Raw genomic sequence first — 18,478 nt, 5'->3', positions numbered from 1 at the left:
CTTCCTTTGTGGGTCATTTCCCCTTAATATATCGAAAGAACAGCTTAAAGTTTTTGGCCTCCTTGGCTATTTATTCTTCGTAGTCTCTTACCACCTTATGGTCCATGTGGCTTGATGTAAAATAAAGTATATAGATTGCAACAACAATGCAGATTTCACTGATTTAAATAATTGTGTCCATATATGTTTCCAATCTTCAGAGTTGAATGTAGATTGCAATTCATTATTCCAAGCAATTTCATTGGATTCTGGGTTAGAAAAAGTATTCAACTTTAGGATCTTGTACCATTTTGATGCTGATCCTTTACCATTCTTAATCTTGGTACAATGTAACATCACATCTGGAGTTGTGTCAAGGTTAGACAAATCTGGAAACACATCTTTGAAGCAATGATGTAACTGTAACCAGTGAAGAAATTGGTGGCTAGGTATTTTGTATCTATTCATTATTTCATTAAAGGTCATCCAAGAGTTGTTCTTCAAGTGATTCAATGTCCATATTCCATGCTTTTGTCATAACGGCCAATTTAAAGTCTGATTTTGTATTTGGACATTTTCATTATTCAAAATTAGTATCAGTGTCACATTTTTCCATTTTATTTGTGCTAGAATGTCTACGCCTTGAATGGCTTTTCTTGTAGATGTGATAACTAAGTTGCAACTATGTAAATTGAATTTAGGGGCTAGTGCAATATAGTTTAGGGTATTAGTGCCATATATTTGTTGTTCCAATTTGAGCCATATAGGCTTCTCGAAATCCTCTAACATAGTGGTTCCCAAACCTGTCCTGGGGGACCCCAGCCAGTCAGGTTTTCAAAATATCCTTAATGAATATGCATGAGAGAGATCTGCATATAATGGAAGTGACAGGTATGCAAATCTCTCTCATGCATATTCATTAGGGATATCTTGAAAACCTTACTGGCTGGGGGTCCCCCAGGATAGGTTTGGGAACCACTGCTCTAACATGTTGATCCATTGACTAGCCTGTCCCATTAGGTATGCGTTATGATAATCAATGAAGCTTGGAAAATTTGTCCCTCCATTCTCTTTAGTGGTTTTAAGCTTCTTAAGTGCAATACGGAGCTGTTTATTGTTCCAGAGAAATCGGAATAATAAATTATCCATTTGTTTGTCTACTTCAGGCTTAAATAATAATAATAATAGTTTATATACTGCAGGACCGTGAAGTTCTATGTGGTTTACTAATGGTTAAAAAAATGTTACATATTAATTAGAATTAACAAGGTTAGAAGCTAGTTATTAACAGTGCTAGAGATCAGTTATTGTGGAGTAGGATTGTACAGGTTAGTTACCTAAATACTTCAGGAACATAAGTTGTAGGCGTGAGACCCAGATCTTTGCCCCATAAAGCCGCTTGATGTAAGAGAAGATGTTGATGGTGTTTTTTAAATTTACATTCTTTAACCAGTGGGGAAACAAAATTCGAGTGTGAGCTTCTCTTATGTACTGGAAACATTTACAAGATGTAATTAATCTTGGGTGCAATCATCATTTTGATTGTCTCCATTCTTCTCCACCATGAAATGTTCAATGGTGACCATCTAGGTGTTAGTTCTTTAATTGTATTTATTAGGTATTCTGCATTGTATAATGCTGATTCCTCTAATGTAGGCCCAAATAGCATACCCAAATATTTGATTTTATTTTCTGACCATGTGAACCCATATTTCTGCAATTCTATTCTTAAAGATATACAATTTATAGGCATAACTTTTGTTTTGGATTGGTTCAATTTGTATCCAGACAGCAGAATATTCCTTTATACTGTCTAGACCAGGAGTGTCAAAGTCCCTCCTCAAGGGCCACAATCCAGTCGGGCTTTCAGGATTTCCCCAATAAATATGCATGAGATCTATTAGCATACAATGAAAGCAGTGCTTGCAAATAGATCTCATGCATATTCATTGGAGAAATCCTGAAAACTCAACTAGATTGCGGCCCTCAAGGAGGGACTTTGATACCCCTGGTCTAGAAGATGAGGAATGGCAACTGGCAATATATATAATAATACGTCATCAGCATAAGCTGATAGTTTAATTGTTTGATCTCCATATTCAAATCCTTTAATTAGTGGATTTTTCCTAATGACTATCAGTAGAGGTTCTAACGCAATATTGAATAACAGTGGGGAGAGAGGGCATTCCTGTCTAGTCCCTCTAGAGGGGTGGAATTGTTGTGAAAGACTTCCATTAATAAGGATTCTGGTGGTAGGTTGTTTATATAATATCTTTATCCTTTTCCTATGATACGAAAAACTGAAACTCACTGGACTAAGTGTATATCCCTTGATACTAGTTCTTCTCAGTCAGCAAAACTGCACGACAGACATACAGGTAATACAAGATGGAATAACAATTCCTATTCATCAGAAAAACACTTGCCAATTTATGCAATATTCAAACCTTGGGGTTGTACACAGTGCAAGCGATCAAACCATTTTTGCTCAGATCGCAACAATTTTTTTTGCGATCTGAGCAAAAATGGATTGATCGCTTGCACTGTGTACAACCGCAAGGTTTGAATATTGCCATAAATTGGCAAGTGTTTTTCTGATGAATAGGAATTGTTATTCCATCTTGTATTACCTGTATGTCTGTCGTGCAGTTTTGCTGACTGAGAACTAGTATGAATGATTTTGGTTCCTATGAGTGAAACAAGTGTATTAGATGAGTTTTAGGTCTATTTCTGTTTGATAGGGTTCCGTTGTTTATAGAATGATCGTTCCGCTAGAACTCTGGCGATACCGGATATGACGTCAGATGCTCTCATATGACTTGAATTGAATTCGGGCGGGCATTTAAACCGGCGATAATCCAGAGGTCTTTTTGCACTTTTTGAGGTCCAGGCTGTTCTTGGATTTCGTGCCCCCATGATTCCATCAGCATTGAGAGGTACTTTAAAAGTGCTACCCGTCAGGTTTGCCTTTTCAATGGTTTCTAGTTTAGATACTGTGTTACATGTTTCTTGCAGTATAGCACTTAGAGAATTGCTACAATTTTGTATTGATTCATGGTAGTGTCTGTGTGGCTGTTTCCTAAAAATATCTGGTCTTTAAATATAGGGCCTGTAGTTTCGCCATAGTGCGTTCTTTTTTGAGTGCAAGCAAATTAAAAAGTTTTAGTTATTAGATTTTATACTTAAAGAGTATTTTTGTCTTCTTTTAGTGTGAATGTTAGTGGTTTCCTGACAAAGCTCTTAGAGAACTATATAAGAGCGAAACGGAGATCTTCCGTCGTGAAGTTAAGCTGGGAAGCTAAGTACCCTATATTCATGAAGCTAAAATCCTTCATAGAGTTTATTCTTAAAAAGGGACACATTTGAAGACCAGTATAACAGTTGAAACTGATTTATATATAAAAAAATTTAAACTGCTTTATATAAAAAAAATAATATACAAAAAAACTATTTAAAACAAAAAAAATTTGAAAAATAGAGAACATATAAGATCAATGATAGCTCACGATAGGGTCATTAGTTTGAAATATACATCAGACTTTTAGCTTGTGAGCGCTTGAGATCGTTCAGTTCTCTATATGATATTTAAACTTGTACTTTAGCCATAAGTTCAAGTAACTTGCTTTTTTACCAGACTTTTCAAACCACCCTCATCTGTCTCATTCATGGTTCTTTGTGAATTCTTCTATTTTGGTCTATGAATATAACTAGTTGCATACTAACAGAATTCCAGTAGTTTGGCAGGCCATGGTATCCCTGCTACTGGCCTGAAATTTTCTACTTTAGTTAGGTCAAGGTTTTCTGCTTTTGGTATGGGTGTCAATGCTATTGCTGATATTGTTTTGGGATTATAGTCCATTTTCTAAAAATGCTTTTACTAGGTTTGTCATCCACAACAGAAAATTAGAGAGGCCATGAGTTAACAGGTTGGATGGGCTTATATCTAAGTGACAATGGATTTTGGATATCCTCTTCAGCCAGCTTGAGATCTCTTGTTGGTTGCCAAAGATGAATTTTGACCAGCATCTGTCAGCTGGAATCCCTTTGTTCTCATTATTTTGGCAAGATATAGATCTACACTATCTTCTGGATCATGTATGAATGATTTTCTCACGATTCTGATTTTTTCTTGCAAACAGTGTGCTATGTTGTCTTTGTTAGGAGGTTGGCCCTTTTGTTATATCTTTGGTAGAATCAGTGAGTTATAGATATTAAAAAGACATTTGGTGGAATTTTTAGGTTGGGTTATCATAGTATGAATTTTTGCTTCAGTTACTGCTAGTTTATATTATTTTATTTCTTTCCTCCAGTTAATGTAGTGTTCTAGTTTTTATTCTGTTCTCCAGATCCTTTCCTCATGGCATGGCATGGTTTTGAGAACCATGGGTTATTTCGCCTTTTCTATTTTCTGGTTTTAATTGGTGCAATTTGATCTAGAATCGTGTTTGCAAGATTTTGACAGGTTGTAATGCCCTCATCTAAATTTTCGTTCATTAGCTCTAGTTTTTCAGTTATTTCTTTCCAGAATTCCTCTACGGGAATTTTTCCACATTTTTAAATGTATTTTTCTTTTGTTTGTAATATTGTTGCTGGTTTCTTTAGATAAAAGTTCAGGAGATGATGATCTGACCATATGACTGGCTCCCACTCCACATAGTCAATTAGCTTGTGATTTGATCTGTTTGTTGAGTGTGAGATAAAATCTAGACTTTGCCCACCTTTGTGTATAAGGAGGAGTTAGTTGGATGGAAACAGCTGAATGAAATAGAGCTATTTTAAAAAGCAACAAGCATTTATGTTAGAAAAGTACATAAAGGCAAAAGAAAGAGAAAGCTGCTGTAGTTCTTAAATGTAGTACCTAAAAAGATAAGGGGAAAAAGGTTAGCCTTCATATATTACAAGACATTGCTAAAAGAGGAAGACAGGCGATAAGCGACAAGAAAGCATCGTTCAGAAAATGGAAAAAAGACCAAACAGAGGAGAACCAAAAAGTGCACAAAGAACACCAAAAGGAGTGTCACCGAGTGGTTAGAAAAGCAAAAAAAGAATACGAAGAGAGACTGGCAGAGGAAGCAACAAACTTCAAGTCGTTCTTCAGATACGTCAAGGGGAAGCAACCGGCGAGAGAAGAAGTGGGACCATTGGACGATGGAGACAGAAAGGGAGTAGTAAAAGAAGAGAAAGTGATAGCTGACAGGTTAAATGAGTTCTTCACGTCAGTCTTCACGATGGAGAATATAACCAACATTCCGGAACCCGAGGAGATCGTAATAGGAGACCAAGACGATAAGCTGGTAGATTTAGAGGTGAGCCAAGAGGATGTACTCAAGCAGATTGACAGACTAAAGAGCGACAAATCACCAGGTCCGGACGGCATTCACCCAAGGGTACTCAAGGAACTAAAAGACGAAATAGCGGAGCCACTTCGACAGATATGCAACCTATCCTTAAAAACCGGAGAGATCCCGGAGGATTGGAAAATAGCAAATGTCACGCCCATCTTCAAGAAGGGCGCAAGGGGGGACCCGGGAAACTACAGGCCGGTGAGCCTTACCTCAGTCCCGGGAAAGATGATGGAGGCACTGATTAAAGACAGCATCTGTGAGCACATCGAAAAAAATGGGCAACTAAAACCGAGTCAACATGGCTTCTGTAAGGGTAGGTCATGCCTCACAAACTTATTGTACTTCTTTGAGGGAGTAAACAGCCAGGTGGATAAAGGGGAATCTATAGACATCATTTACCTTGACTTCCAAAAAGCCTTCGACAAGGTGCCACACGAGAGACTGCTTAAAAAGATATGGAACCACGGGGTACAAGGGGAGGTCCATCGATGGATCAAAAACTGGCTGGCAAACAGGAAGCAGAGGGTTGGCGTGAAGGGCCACTACTCAGACTGGAAAGGGGTCACGAGCGGAGTTCCGCAGGGGTAGGTGCTGGGACCGCTCCTGTTCAATATCTACATAAACGACCTAGAGGCGGGAACCAAGTGTGAAGTCATTAAATTTGCAGATGACACCAAACTATACAGCAGGGCCCAAACCAGGGAAGACTGCGAAGATCTCCAAAAGGATCTAACGCAGCTGGAAAAGTGGGCCGAAAAATGGCAGATGAGCTTCAACGTGGAGAAATGCAAGGTCATGCACGTGGGGAAAAAGAACCCGATGTTCACATACAAAATGGGGGGAACACCACTAGGGGTCAGTAACCTGGAGAGAGACCTGGGAGTGATGATAGACGCATCACTAAAGGCATCGGCGCAATGTGCCACAACCTCTAGGAAAGTAAACAGAATGTTGGGTATCATTAAGAAGGGTATTACGACCAGGACGAAGGAAGTCATCATGCCGTTGTATCGTGCAATGGTACGGCCGCATCTGGAGTACTGTGTCCAGTACTGGTCACCGTACCTCAAGAAAGACATGGCGGTACTTGAGGGAGTACAAAGAAGAGCAACTAAACTGATAAAGGGAATGGAAAATCTCCCATATACCGACAGATTGAAGCAGTTGGGACTTTTCTCCCTGGAGACGCGAAGACTTAGAGGAGACATGATAGAAACCTTCAAGATCCTGAAGGGCTTAGAAAAAGTAGACAGGGACAGATTTTTCAAATTAAGGGGCACCACGAGCACAAGGGGGCACTCGGAGAAATTGAAAGGGGACAGGTTTAGAACAAACGCTAGGAAGTTCTTTTTCACTCAGAGGGTGGTGGATACATGGAACGCGCTTCCAGAGGCTGTTGTAGACAAGAAAACCTTAAATGGTTTCAAAGAAGGTTTGGATAGATTCCTAGAAGAAAAAGCGATTGAGGGGTATAGATAGGTATAGACCATTGCTCAGGCAATGGGCCTGATGGGCCGCCGCGGGAGCGGACCGCTGGGCAGGATGGACCTATGGTCTGCCTCAGCGGAGGCAACTTCTTATGTTCTTAAAAATATGTGGAAGGGCTTCAAGAAGCTGGAAAAGCTGTCAGAAAAGCAAAGCTGCAAATGGAAAAGATAGCCAATATGGTAAAATTGATGGACAAGACATTTTTTAAGATTGGTGATAGGTGGAAGTGTCAAAATGATATTGTGAGGCTCAAAGGTAAATAGGGCAAATATGCAGAAACTAATAAGGATAAGGCTGAACTGCTTAACAATTATTTCTGTTCTGTGTTCATGGATGAAAGACCAGGGGTAGGACCACAGAAAACAAATACAAATGGGAATGGATTTGTGGTAGACCAAGATAGATTCACAGAAGACTGTTTGTGCAGACCTAGTTAAATTAAAAATAGACAGAGTGATAGAGCCTGATGAGATACATCTGAGGGTACTCAAGGAACTCAGGGAGATTCTGACAGCTCCATTGTTTATCTTTTCAATACCTAAAGTCTACTGAAAATGAAGAAAACAAAACTTTGTCCAAAACAAAAACTAATATGAGCCAGAGAACAAATTCATATCAAGTTGTATTGAATTACCAGACCTCAAATACCCAAGGCACTACTTGACTGATTTTTCATGACCTTACTGGGGTGGTAAATTCATCATTGGTGTTGGTAAAGTGACTTGTGCTATGAAAATTTATTAAATATTTATGATATCAATTTTCAATAAATATAAAGTGCAATGGGTGCATAAGGTGCTTGAAAAAGGAGAGCACTTATCTTTTGTGCCCTTTATAAAGGACCCCTATGTAATTACCGTATTTTCACGCAAATAACGCGCACCCGTATAAAACGCGCACACGGGTATAGCGCGCAGAAATCACGATGATATGTACAAAAACTTTGGTATACCGCGCTCACGGGTATACCGCGCATGCTGCCCGACGCTCCTTTCGCCCGCCCTGACTTTCCGACTCTCCGTTCACCCCCCCTGACTTCCGTGCACTGTCCCCCCTTGAAGGTCTGTCCCCATCCTGAAAGCCTGATGCCCCCCCCCGACGTCCGATACATCCCTCCCCCCGAAGGACCGCCGACTCCCCAACAATATCGGGGGATGTATCGGACGTCGGGGAGTCGGCCGGGCAAGAGGGCTTGGGCTCCCTCTTGCTCCGATCGTGGATGCGGGTGCGGGTGGGAGCGCGTGCGAGCGGTCGTTCGGGGTGGGGGTGCGAGTGGTCCTGCCGGGGGGGGGGGGGATGTATCGGACGTCGGGGAGTCGGCTGGGCAAGAGGGCTTGGGCTCCCTCTTGCTCCGATCGTGGATGCGGGTGCGGGTGGGAGCGCGTGCGAGCGGTCGTTCGGGGTGGGGGTGCGAGTGGTCCTGCCGGGGGGGGGATGTATCGGACGTCGGGGAGTCGGCCGGGCAAGAGGGCTTGGGCTCCCTCTTGCTCCGATTGCGGGTGCGGGTGGGAGCGCGTGCGAGCGGTCGTTCGGGGTGGGGGTGCGAGCGGTCCTGCTGGGGGGGGTGAATCGGGCGTCGGGCGGGGTGGGAACTATGTTTTAAAACTTTTGTATACCGCGCTCACGCATATAACGCGCGAGGGGTATGCGCGGTAGGTAAAAACGCGTATAACGCGCGCGTTATATGCGTGAAAATACGGTATAGTTTTCAGATAAAAGAATCCAGTTTATTCCAGGACTGATTTGGCCATTACCACCAGATATCAGAAGGATTATGTGCTTAGTTTCATAGAGTGCACAAAAAAGCATTCAGAGACACTATGAGGAAAGCCAACAGAATAAATCTGAAAGGTACCTGGAATCTGGAACTTGAAAAACTGCAGCTGAAAATGTGGCCTAGAGAAGGTCAATAGGCTACTATATAAAACAGAATGGACAAATCAGTAACAAATTGTTGGTGATGACAAAGCTCCCTTTCAATTATCTACACTTTATTTACAGGCTACTTGGCACTTACTCTCCTAATGTTTTTTCCCCTTCTGTTTCTGAAGCGAGCACAGTTCTGCTGCCACTCTGAGTTTCAGTGGATGAAAAGGCCTGAGAGGTAGCATGGTCTGGAGAGTGAGATTCTATCATCTGAATCAATTTTGATGGAAGATCTTCAGACTGTATCTGTAAATCTGGCTGACTGGAGATATCTTGTGCAAAACTGTCCAAAACTGAAAGAGGCGAGGGACTGCTTGTCATGATTTCAGCAGCATTTCCAAAGGATCGCCTTGTTCGTCTACCTTCTTGCACAGCAGGTGACAATTTTCTTCGGTCTTTTTGAGTACCTGATGCAGTTTCATCCTGTTCTTCATCTTCATACTTTAAAGCACTCTGTGAAGAAAGATTTTAATGTTATATCCTATGAAAATTCACTCAGGACAATTACTAGCAAAAATCTTATTTCTTCAACAATCAATTGCTATTCCTTTTGTATTACCCATTATAGCTAACACAATGCACTCATACAAAGGAATGGAGAAGTAGTGGGTACAGCAAAGGGCTATAAGCCAGGAAAGCCAAGGTTCAAATCCTACTAATAAAGCTCATTGTGCCCTTGGGCAAGTCACGTAACCCTCCAGTGCCTCATGTACAAACTTAGAGTAGGTATTTTACTGGAGACAGGAAAATGCCTACTGTACCTGAATGTAACTTCCCTGACCTACTACTGAACACGCATGAGCTAAAGCAAAAGATATGATTGCATTTTATTAAAAAATAAATAATACAGACATGATGGCCCTGATTTTGCAAAATGTGTCTAATGTTAGGCGCCATTTAGGTGCCTAAGTTAGGCGTCCTTTGTAGAATCGCACTCAGCAGCGTTCAGCACTGTTTAGACGTCTAACTTTTTAGGTGTCCTTTAGAGAATCAGGTTTTAAATGAGATTTAGACGTCCAAACAATGTCCTTAATGTTATAATATTTTATTATTATGTTATTAGAATGGCGATTTTATGCTGTTTTTCATTATAATTGTACTACTAGGAGTCGGATTTGTTTAATGCTTTTTTTTTTATTTCTCTTCCATCAGACAGAGTGACTGGGATTTGAACCAGCAACATTAGGATGGAAGGGTATAGGTTTAACCAGTATGCTACAGAGTGAGTGAGCAAGCTGCATTGCAATTGTAAAACTGGGTCTTATAAGCATTATAAGGTCTACTTTTTGAGCACAGTTTAGGCTTCAAATAGACCTGAGTTCTATGGAGGGAACTTAGGGGCACTCTTTGGACGTTCTTGCGGAACTTAGGCACAGTTTAGATGTCCTAAATGATATCTGCTAAATAGCTCTCTGGGTTTTTATTTATGCTTTATTAAGCTCAAAATACATTTAATAAGGCACCACATAAATGGGGAACATCAAAACAGATATATTGCATGCAAAACCTTCTATTTTTGTGGACAAATAGCAATGTTATTTGCTAATTAGAGGAAAAGATCCATTTACTGAAGCACAGCACATGAAAAATATAGCTTTAGTTTTCTTGCTAAAAGCTACCCTTTTTTCTAACTAAACAGTGCTCCAAACAGCTCATTCTTGAAGCAAAGAAAGCACATGACAAAAATATATAGATTGCATACTTAACTTCATTTGCACAAGCTTAAAAACAGAAAAAAAAACATATACAGACCTTAGCATGGCTTCTACCCTCATTGCAAATGGAGGTTTGCAGCTGCACAATGGTGACCTTATTGTGAGATCATCAAGGTGCACCTACAAGGTAAAATGCCACAATTAAAATATGTGCTGGGGAGCTGGTTGGGATTTGAACTTATGACCTCTGGAATCTGTTTACAAAAATACATGTATAAAAACATATAGAGTCCCGATTCCCTCCAGAAATCTTAGACCAGGGGTAGGGAACTTCGGTCCTCGAGAGCCGTATTCCAGTCAGGTTTTCAGGATTTCCCCAATGAATATGCATGAGATCTAGTTGCATGCACTGCTTTCAATGCATATTCATTGGGGAAATCCTGAAAACCCGACTGGAATACGACTCTCAAGGACCGGAGTTCCCTACCCCTGTCTTAGACTCTTCCTCCGATGTCACCCCCATATTTGACAGGAATCTGACTCAGTTCATTGGTGTTTCTTGCTGCTCCAGAAATTCCTTTAACTTTTCAGGATCCTCAAATTAAAAACTTTTATCTTTATATGTGATGCGCATTAACCCAGGATAGTAAAGGCCATACCTTGCACCAATCTCCTGTAATTTTAGTCTCATTGTTAAAAATTGGCTGCGTTTATTTGCAGTTTCCCTTGCAAAGTCTGGGACAAAAAGGATCTTTGAGTCCTTATAAGTTAGGTTTCTATTTTCCTTTGCCATTTTTAATATTTCCAAAGCATGTTGAAAATGCAATACACGAAAAATTAGTGGTCTAGGACCTGACTGACCATTAGCCTTTTTACCTGGTATTCTGTGTGCCTTTTCAATCTCCAACGGTACTTTTAGCTTAAGGAGGAGTATCTTTGGTATATTCTCCTCTAAAAAGGTTATCACATTCTTCCTTTTAACTCCCTCTGCTAAATCCAATATTCTCAAATTATTTCTTCTTGATCTGTTTTCAATTTCCACCATCCTTTTTTCTAAATCTTGAATAGCCCTAAACCTAACTTGGTACAATCTGGACTCCAGAAAACCCTTAAACCAGGAGAAAACATTTCCATGAAGGCCCAGCATATCCAAACAAATTAATAGGGTAGAATGATCTACTAAATCAAAAGCACTACTAAGATCAAATTGGAGCACTAGTGCACTTTTGCCTTTACTTAGAAGGCTTGGTTTTTTTTTTTTATATATATATAATATTTCTTTATTGAGCAAACCAGTACACACAGAACAGTCCAGTAGTGCAGATATCACCGTTTCAGTGTTAAAATAGGATCTAAATCCTGATTGTGAGTCATGGAGTAAAGAGTATTGTTCAAGATGTTTAGTCAATTGAATATGAACCAGACCTTCCATGATTTTAACAAAAAAGGGAATAGATGCTATTGGTCTGTAATTAGTAGGCAGAGAAATAGATTCCTTAGTATTTTTAATTATCGGGGTAATTATTATATTACCAGCATCTGAAGGAAATTTTCCCATATCTAAGGAGTCAGAAATCCTTTAAATAACTTCAGTTTAAATTTTGAGGAAGCAACTATCAGATCTGGAGGGCAGGAATCGAGCCAACAGTATGATTTAGTATATTTGTGGAATAATTTTGAAAAATCATGCCATTCTGGTTTGTAAAAAGTAGACCAACATAGGTCAGCATGGACCTCTTCTTCATCATTAAAATTAAGTCTGCATTCAAAGGGCTAAATGATAATGAAGATCTCAGGGATAATACCTTGGATATAAAAAAAACTGGCTAAGTCGTCTGAGGATGGGAGAGGTAACCAAGAAGATTTCTTCTTTTTTGTTACATTGAATGTATTATTGACTAATTGAAATAGTTTTTTAACGTTACAAGTAGTAGCACCAACTTTAGCTGAGTAATAAGTTTTACGTTTGTCCCTTAACATAGATTTATAGTTTTTAACTTCTAATCTCCATTTTACTTTATCCTCGGCTAATTTAGATTTTATCAATTTTTTCTCAAGGTGTCTTACGGAAGGAAAGAGAGAGAGGCAGAGAAAGACCTGGAAAAAAGAAGAACAAATGCTGGACATGGGTGGGTGGGGTTGTAAGCAGAAGAAAGACAGAGAGAGAGAGGCCTGGACCAAAGGGGAAAGACAGGAGGCAGATGCTAGACTATGGGAAGTACAGACAGAAGAGACAGAGGGGGAGAGACCCTGAGGAAGAATAGAGAGATGGAAGATCATAACAGAGGAGGGAGAGAGAGGAAGACTTGGAACAAAGGTGGTGGTAGTAGGTACAAAGGACATTACACTACATTATACTTATTAATTGCGTTACAGAAAAGTTCTATGTGGTTTACAAAAGATTATTAATAATAAACATGGTCCATGGAATAAAATGAATTAAGTAGTCAAATATTTAGTGAAAAGGTAAGTTTTCAACTTTTTTCTAAAATGTTTATAGGAATCTGATGTAAGCAACAATAAACAAAATTCTTTTCGTGAGAAGACGCCTGAGATGCTAAAGAATGATTAAGGAATTTCTTGCTTTTACAGCCCTTTACAGGAGGAAAATTGAACAAGGCATGAATTTTTCTGCTGTATTTATGTTTGGCTATGGAGAAACTATCAACCAGGTAGATAGGGGCTGAGCCCTATAGAACTTTATAGCAAAAACAGCCCAGTTTCAACAATGCCCGGGCCTGTTCCCTCTAAGGTGAGCGCATGAGCGATTGCTCACTATTTTCAGTGGCATCGCTCATGCGCTTTCTCCTGTCGCTCACTCGAGGGCGAGGTGAGAGGAAGCGGCGGCGGCCTGTATTTTAAAGTTGAAATATGCAGCGGACTTCCGACGCAGGTGGGGATTCGTGAGAGGAGCCGCTGTCTTGTCTTTAGTGCCATACCGGGGGGAGGGGGCGGTCTGCCCTGGCTGTGCACCCGCCCTAAGGCTGCAGTCGGAGAGGAAGTTCGGGCCAGCCAATCGCTGCCTGGCTGGGCGGAACTTCCTCTCCGACGGCAGAATTGACGTCGGGGGAAGCAAAGAGAGCTTGGGGCAGCCGCGGCGGTGGCTTTGGGGCCTGTTTCCCCCGATGGTTGCGGCGGTGGCTTTGGGGCCTGTTTCCCCCCATGGTTGCGGCGGTGGCTTTGGGGCCTGTTTCCCCCGATGGTTGCGGTGGTGGCTTTGGGTCCTGTTTCCCCCGATGGTGGCAGCAGTAGCTTTGTGGAGGGTAGGGAGAAAGAAAGGGGGCAGGCAGGGAGACAGAAGGGAAACAGAAAAAAAGAAAGGGGGCATCAAGAGAGAAAAAAAAAAGAAAGGGCAGGGAGAGAGGAAGAAAAAGTTGGGGGAGGGAATGAGGTCTGGAGGAAAGGAAGCATACAGGCTGAAAGAAAGGAAGAAAGATTGGATGCACAATCAGAAGATGAAAGTGCAACCAGAGACTCATGAAATCACCAGACAAGGTAGGAAAAATGATTTTATTTTAAATTTAGTGATCAAAATGTGTCTGAATTTATATATGCTGTCTATATTTTGCACTATGGCCCCCTTTTACTAAACCGCACTAGTGTTTTTTAGCGCAGGGAGCCTATGAGCGTTGAGAGCAGCGCTGGGCTTTTAGCGCAATTTCCTGCGCTAAAAACTGCTATTGTGGTTTAATAAAATGGATGGGGGGTATATTTGTCTATTTTTGTATGGTTGTTACTGAGGTGACAATGCATAGAGTCATCTGCCTTGACCTCTTTGAAAAAAAACCAGAATAGGAATGATAATTAACATTTTCTCAGCGTATAGTGTGCTTTGTGCTTTTTAATTTTATTGTTGGTAGATCATTTTGACTTGGTCATTTTAAAGTAGCTCGCAAGCCCAAAACGTTTGGGCACCCCTGAGCTAGAGCGTTGAAGCTGTGTATTTCTATTTTATCCCCCCTTTTACAAAACTGTGGAGCGTTTTTTAGCGCCAGCCGTGGTGGTAGCAGCGCTGATGCTCTGAATTCTATGAGCATCAGAGCTGTTACCACCGTGGCTAAAATCCACACTACAGTTTTGTAAAAGGGGGAGGGGTTAGTTTGTGATGACATATTCCATACTAGGCGAAGGTGTTTTCTGTGTTCTGTGTGTTCGAAAGGCATGGTTTTCTGTTAGGATTGACGTTGTAGGATTGATCTGTGCTGGGCTGGCTTGTTTAGTTTTACAATGGGTGTATTGATGTACTGCTCACTGCAATATGTAAGATGTTGCCTTTTCCTAGGTACTCATGTGTGACGTGTGGCTTGTTACTAAAAATCATGTTTTTCGTACAGATGGGTGGGGGGTGCCAAAAAATGATGGGCCCTGGGTGTTACATATGCTAGGTACGCCACTGTATGTAAAGATACCAGAAAGCTGGCGAAGCAAAAACTTTAAGTAAATTGTTATTCTTCTAAGTTTTGAGTATTTAACCCTCCCACAATCTCACGGGCACTCGTTTCAAGTTTATTGAGATTTTGATTTAAACGCAATATCAAATATTTTCAATGCATATAACAAAAATAAATTTGGGGAAATAAATAAAACCATTTGAACAATAAACATACAAACATATCCATAGATGATTAAAAATACATAAGGAGTACAAGGATAAACTACATTTGTTTAAAAATGCGTCCTCTGCGCCTGCTCATAAATTTGTGGAGTATGTAACTTGTCGCTCATGCATATTTTTTTTTGCACACACCTCATCAATCCTTAGAGGGAACATTGGCCTCCACAGGTAACCAGTGGAGTTCACAGTATAATAACGTGACATGATCGTATTTCTTCAATCCACAGATCAGTCTAACTGCTGTATTTTGAATCAGTATTAATCTCGACAATTCTTTCTTGGTGGCTGACAGATAAATAATATTACAGTAGTCAAGAAGGCTCAATAAGAGTGACTGAACTAATAATTTAAAGGTAGAACTGACACTGGATCTGGGGAGGGTAAGCAGAGGGAAAAGAGATAGAGACCTGGACCCAAAGGGGATGGGGCTGGATTGTGAAAGATATGTTGGATGCACAGTCAGAAAGAAGTCCAAATAATTAAATCACCAGACAACAAAGGTAGTAAAAACTATTTTATTTTCAATTTAGTGATCGAAATGTGTCAGTTATGAGAATTTATATCTTCTGTGTGTATTGTGTGTATAAGAAAAATGAAAGGAAAAAATTGCATTACAATTACTAAAGGGTGGAATATCTGAGGCAGAACTTGGGTGGGTTTAGGGTGAAGCTTGGGAGGTCAGTGGTTAGGGGTACTTTGCCTACAGCAGTGTTTCTCAACTACTTCAAGCTATCAGCTGCCGCCAGTGACTCTCCTTTTCTCCTGCCCTCTTCCTTGCTGAAATCTCCTACTGGCATCTCAGGACCGTCTGGAAGGCCTCTGCGCATGCGCGGATGTCAACGTGATGATATCACGCATGCACGTGATGTCATCATGGCAATGTCCGCGCACTTCCAGGTGCCTTGAGCCGTGGCCACTACCTGCAGCCCTCACTACATTTTCCAACTTTGTTTTGGCCCCGGATCATTTTTGAGTTGTGCAGGCCTGTTCTAGAGTATGCATATTAATGTGTCTAAGTTTTGCCCCATACGCTTTGACATAAACCACTAACCAAATTTGTAGCAGCTCTCTGGACTGACTCTATCCTATTTATATCTTTTTGAAGGTGCAGTCTCCAGAATTGCACACAGTATTCCAAATGGGGCCTCACCAGAGACTTCTACAATGGCACTATCACCTCCTTTTTCTTACTGGCCATTCCTCTTCCTATGCACTCGAGCATCACCCTGGCTTTGACTGTCGCCTTTTCTACCTGTTTTGCCATCTTAAGATCATCAGACACAGTCATGCCCAAGTCCCACTCTTCTTTCAAACAAAGAAGTACTTTGCCCCTTATACAATATTGTTCTGTAGGATTATTGTAGGATTAGTTGTGGTAGGAACGAACCCCTTACGCTCCTGCCCATGCAGTCTTGCTGAAAAATGGCTGCAGCAAGTTTCCTCAGTAATTTGCAAGATTGCTTCAAGTCTCATGAATTGCCATGGGAACTTATGGCAGTCTTCCTTATCAACGCTTTGCATATGATTTGCCATTTCTTGTTTTGTTTCTTATTTTCAGTTGGATCTTTCTTCCACTTTCTGAAGGATTAACTTTAAGGTTTAATAGCTTCCTTTACTTCACTCATCTACCATGCTGACAACCATATGGATTTCCTTACTCCTTTTTTAATATATAAAATATATCTGGTCTGGGCTTCCAGGATGGTATTTTTGAACAATATCCACGCCTAATCTACATTTTTGACCTTTGCAGCTGTGCCTCTAAGTTTCTTTTTACCATTCTCCTCATGTCATCATTGTCTCCTTTTTTAAAAGTTAAATGCTATTGTATTGGATTTCCTGTGTGAATTTATATCAGGGATTATATCAAATCTGATGATCATGTTATGATCACTGTTATCAAGCAGCCCCAGCACCATTACTACCTGCTTCAATTCATGGATTCCACTAAGAACTAGGTCTAAAATATAGAAACATGATGGCAGATAAAGGCCAAATGGCACATCTAGTCTCCACTAAGAACTACTGTATTTTTCGCTCCATAAGACACACCTGACCTATTAAGTTCAATCAATTTGTACCATTTTTTAATCTTTGTAAACCACATAGAACTTCACGGTCCTGCGGTATATAAACTGTTATTATTATTATTATTAGATTTAGAGGAGGAAAACAAGAAAAAACCCATTCTGAACCAAATTCTCCCTGCCAGGCTCTGCACCCTGTCCCCCCTCTGGTGGTCTAGTGGTAGGCTGGGGCAGGGCACAGAGTAGGCAGGCCTAGTGACAGGCCTAGTGACAGGCAAACATACCTAGTGGCAGGAAGGCAGGCCTAGTGACAGGCAGACAGGCCCCCACACACCCCCAGTACCTTAAATCATCCCCATACAACCACGTGCCCCCCAGTACCATAAATCATCCCCTATACAACCACGTGCTCCCCAGTACCTTAATTCATCCCCATACCCCCACGTGCCCCCCAGTACTTTAAATCATCCCCCCATACAACCACATGCCCCCCCAGTACCATAAATCACCCCCCCATACAACACGTGCCCCCAGTACCTTACATCATCCCCCAAACCCCCATGTACCTTATATCATCCCCCACATGCCCCCAGTACCTTAAATCATCCCCATACCCCCATGTGCCCCCAGTACCTTAAATCATCCCCCATACAACCATGTGCCCCCCCCCAGTACCTTAAATCATCCCCCATACAACCACGTGCCCCCCCAGTACCATCATCCCCCCTCACATCCCCCAGTACCATTTTTATTCATCCCCGTACCTTTAATCATACCCCCCTCGGTACCTTTTTAAATTCCTCCCTACTTAGATGGCTCTCATCTTTCCTAGCCATCAGCACACAGGCCAGAAGAGGAGAGATTAGGAGCAAGTCCTCCGCGCTCCTGCCTGGGCCCACTCCGATCTCCAAATGGCTGCAGTCAGTTCTCGCGAGTCCTGCAAGAGCTGATTGCAGCCATTCGGAGATTAGCGCGGGCCCAGGCAGGAGCACCAAAGGCTTGCTTCTGATCTCTGCGCTTCTGGCCGGGAAATTTGCTAGACCACCAGGTACGAGGCATCGGGTGGGCAAGTGGGATTAAAGATGCAGCAGCAGTGGGTTTTTGGATTGTTGTTTTTTAAAATATGCAGCGGCGACAGGGGGATTCAAAATATGCAGCGGGGGAAGTAAAATATGCGGCAGCGGCAGCAGGCTTAAATTTGTATCCTCGCTTCAGAAGACACACTTACATTTCCACCCCCTTTTTGGGGGTGGAAAAAGTGTGTTTTAGGGAGCGAAAAATACGGTAGGTCTAAATATAGAAACATGATGGCAGATAAAGGCCAAATGGCACATCCAGTCTGCCCATTCACTATCTCCTCCTCTCCCTTAGAAAGCCCACGTGCCTGTCCTATGCTTTCCTGAATTCAGACACAGTCTTTTTCTCCACCACTTCTACTTGGAG

At 41.4% G+C, this 18,478-nt stretch overlaps 1 protein-coding gene across 4 annotated transcripts in view; it reads right to left on the bottom strand.

Annotated features, from left to right (window-relative positions):
* The window catches only part of FHOD1 (formin homology 2 domain containing 1), a 471,898-nt gene that overhangs the window by 95,304 nt on the left and 358,116 nt on the right, over positions 1 to 18,478 (bottom strand). For all 4 annotated transcript variants that reach the window (XM_033940727.1, XM_033940726.1, XM_033940728.1 and 1 more), the window contains one exon: positions 8,830 to 9,191. In XM_033940727.1, the coding sequence (XP_033796618.1) occupies positions 8,830 to 9,191 (362 nt within the window). The remainder of the gene's footprint in view (positions 1 to 8,829; positions 9,192 to 18,478) is intronic.

This window comes from Geotrypetes seraphini, chromosome 4 (genome assembly GCF_902459505.1).
Source record: "Geotrypetes seraphini chromosome 4, aGeoSer1.1, whole genome shotgun sequence".
NCBI lineage: Eukaryota > Metazoa > Chordata > Amphibia > Gymnophiona > Dermophiidae > Geotrypetes > Geotrypetes seraphini.
Note: the sequence above shows the minus strand (reverse complement) of the source record. Positions and strands in the feature narration are given on the sequence as shown.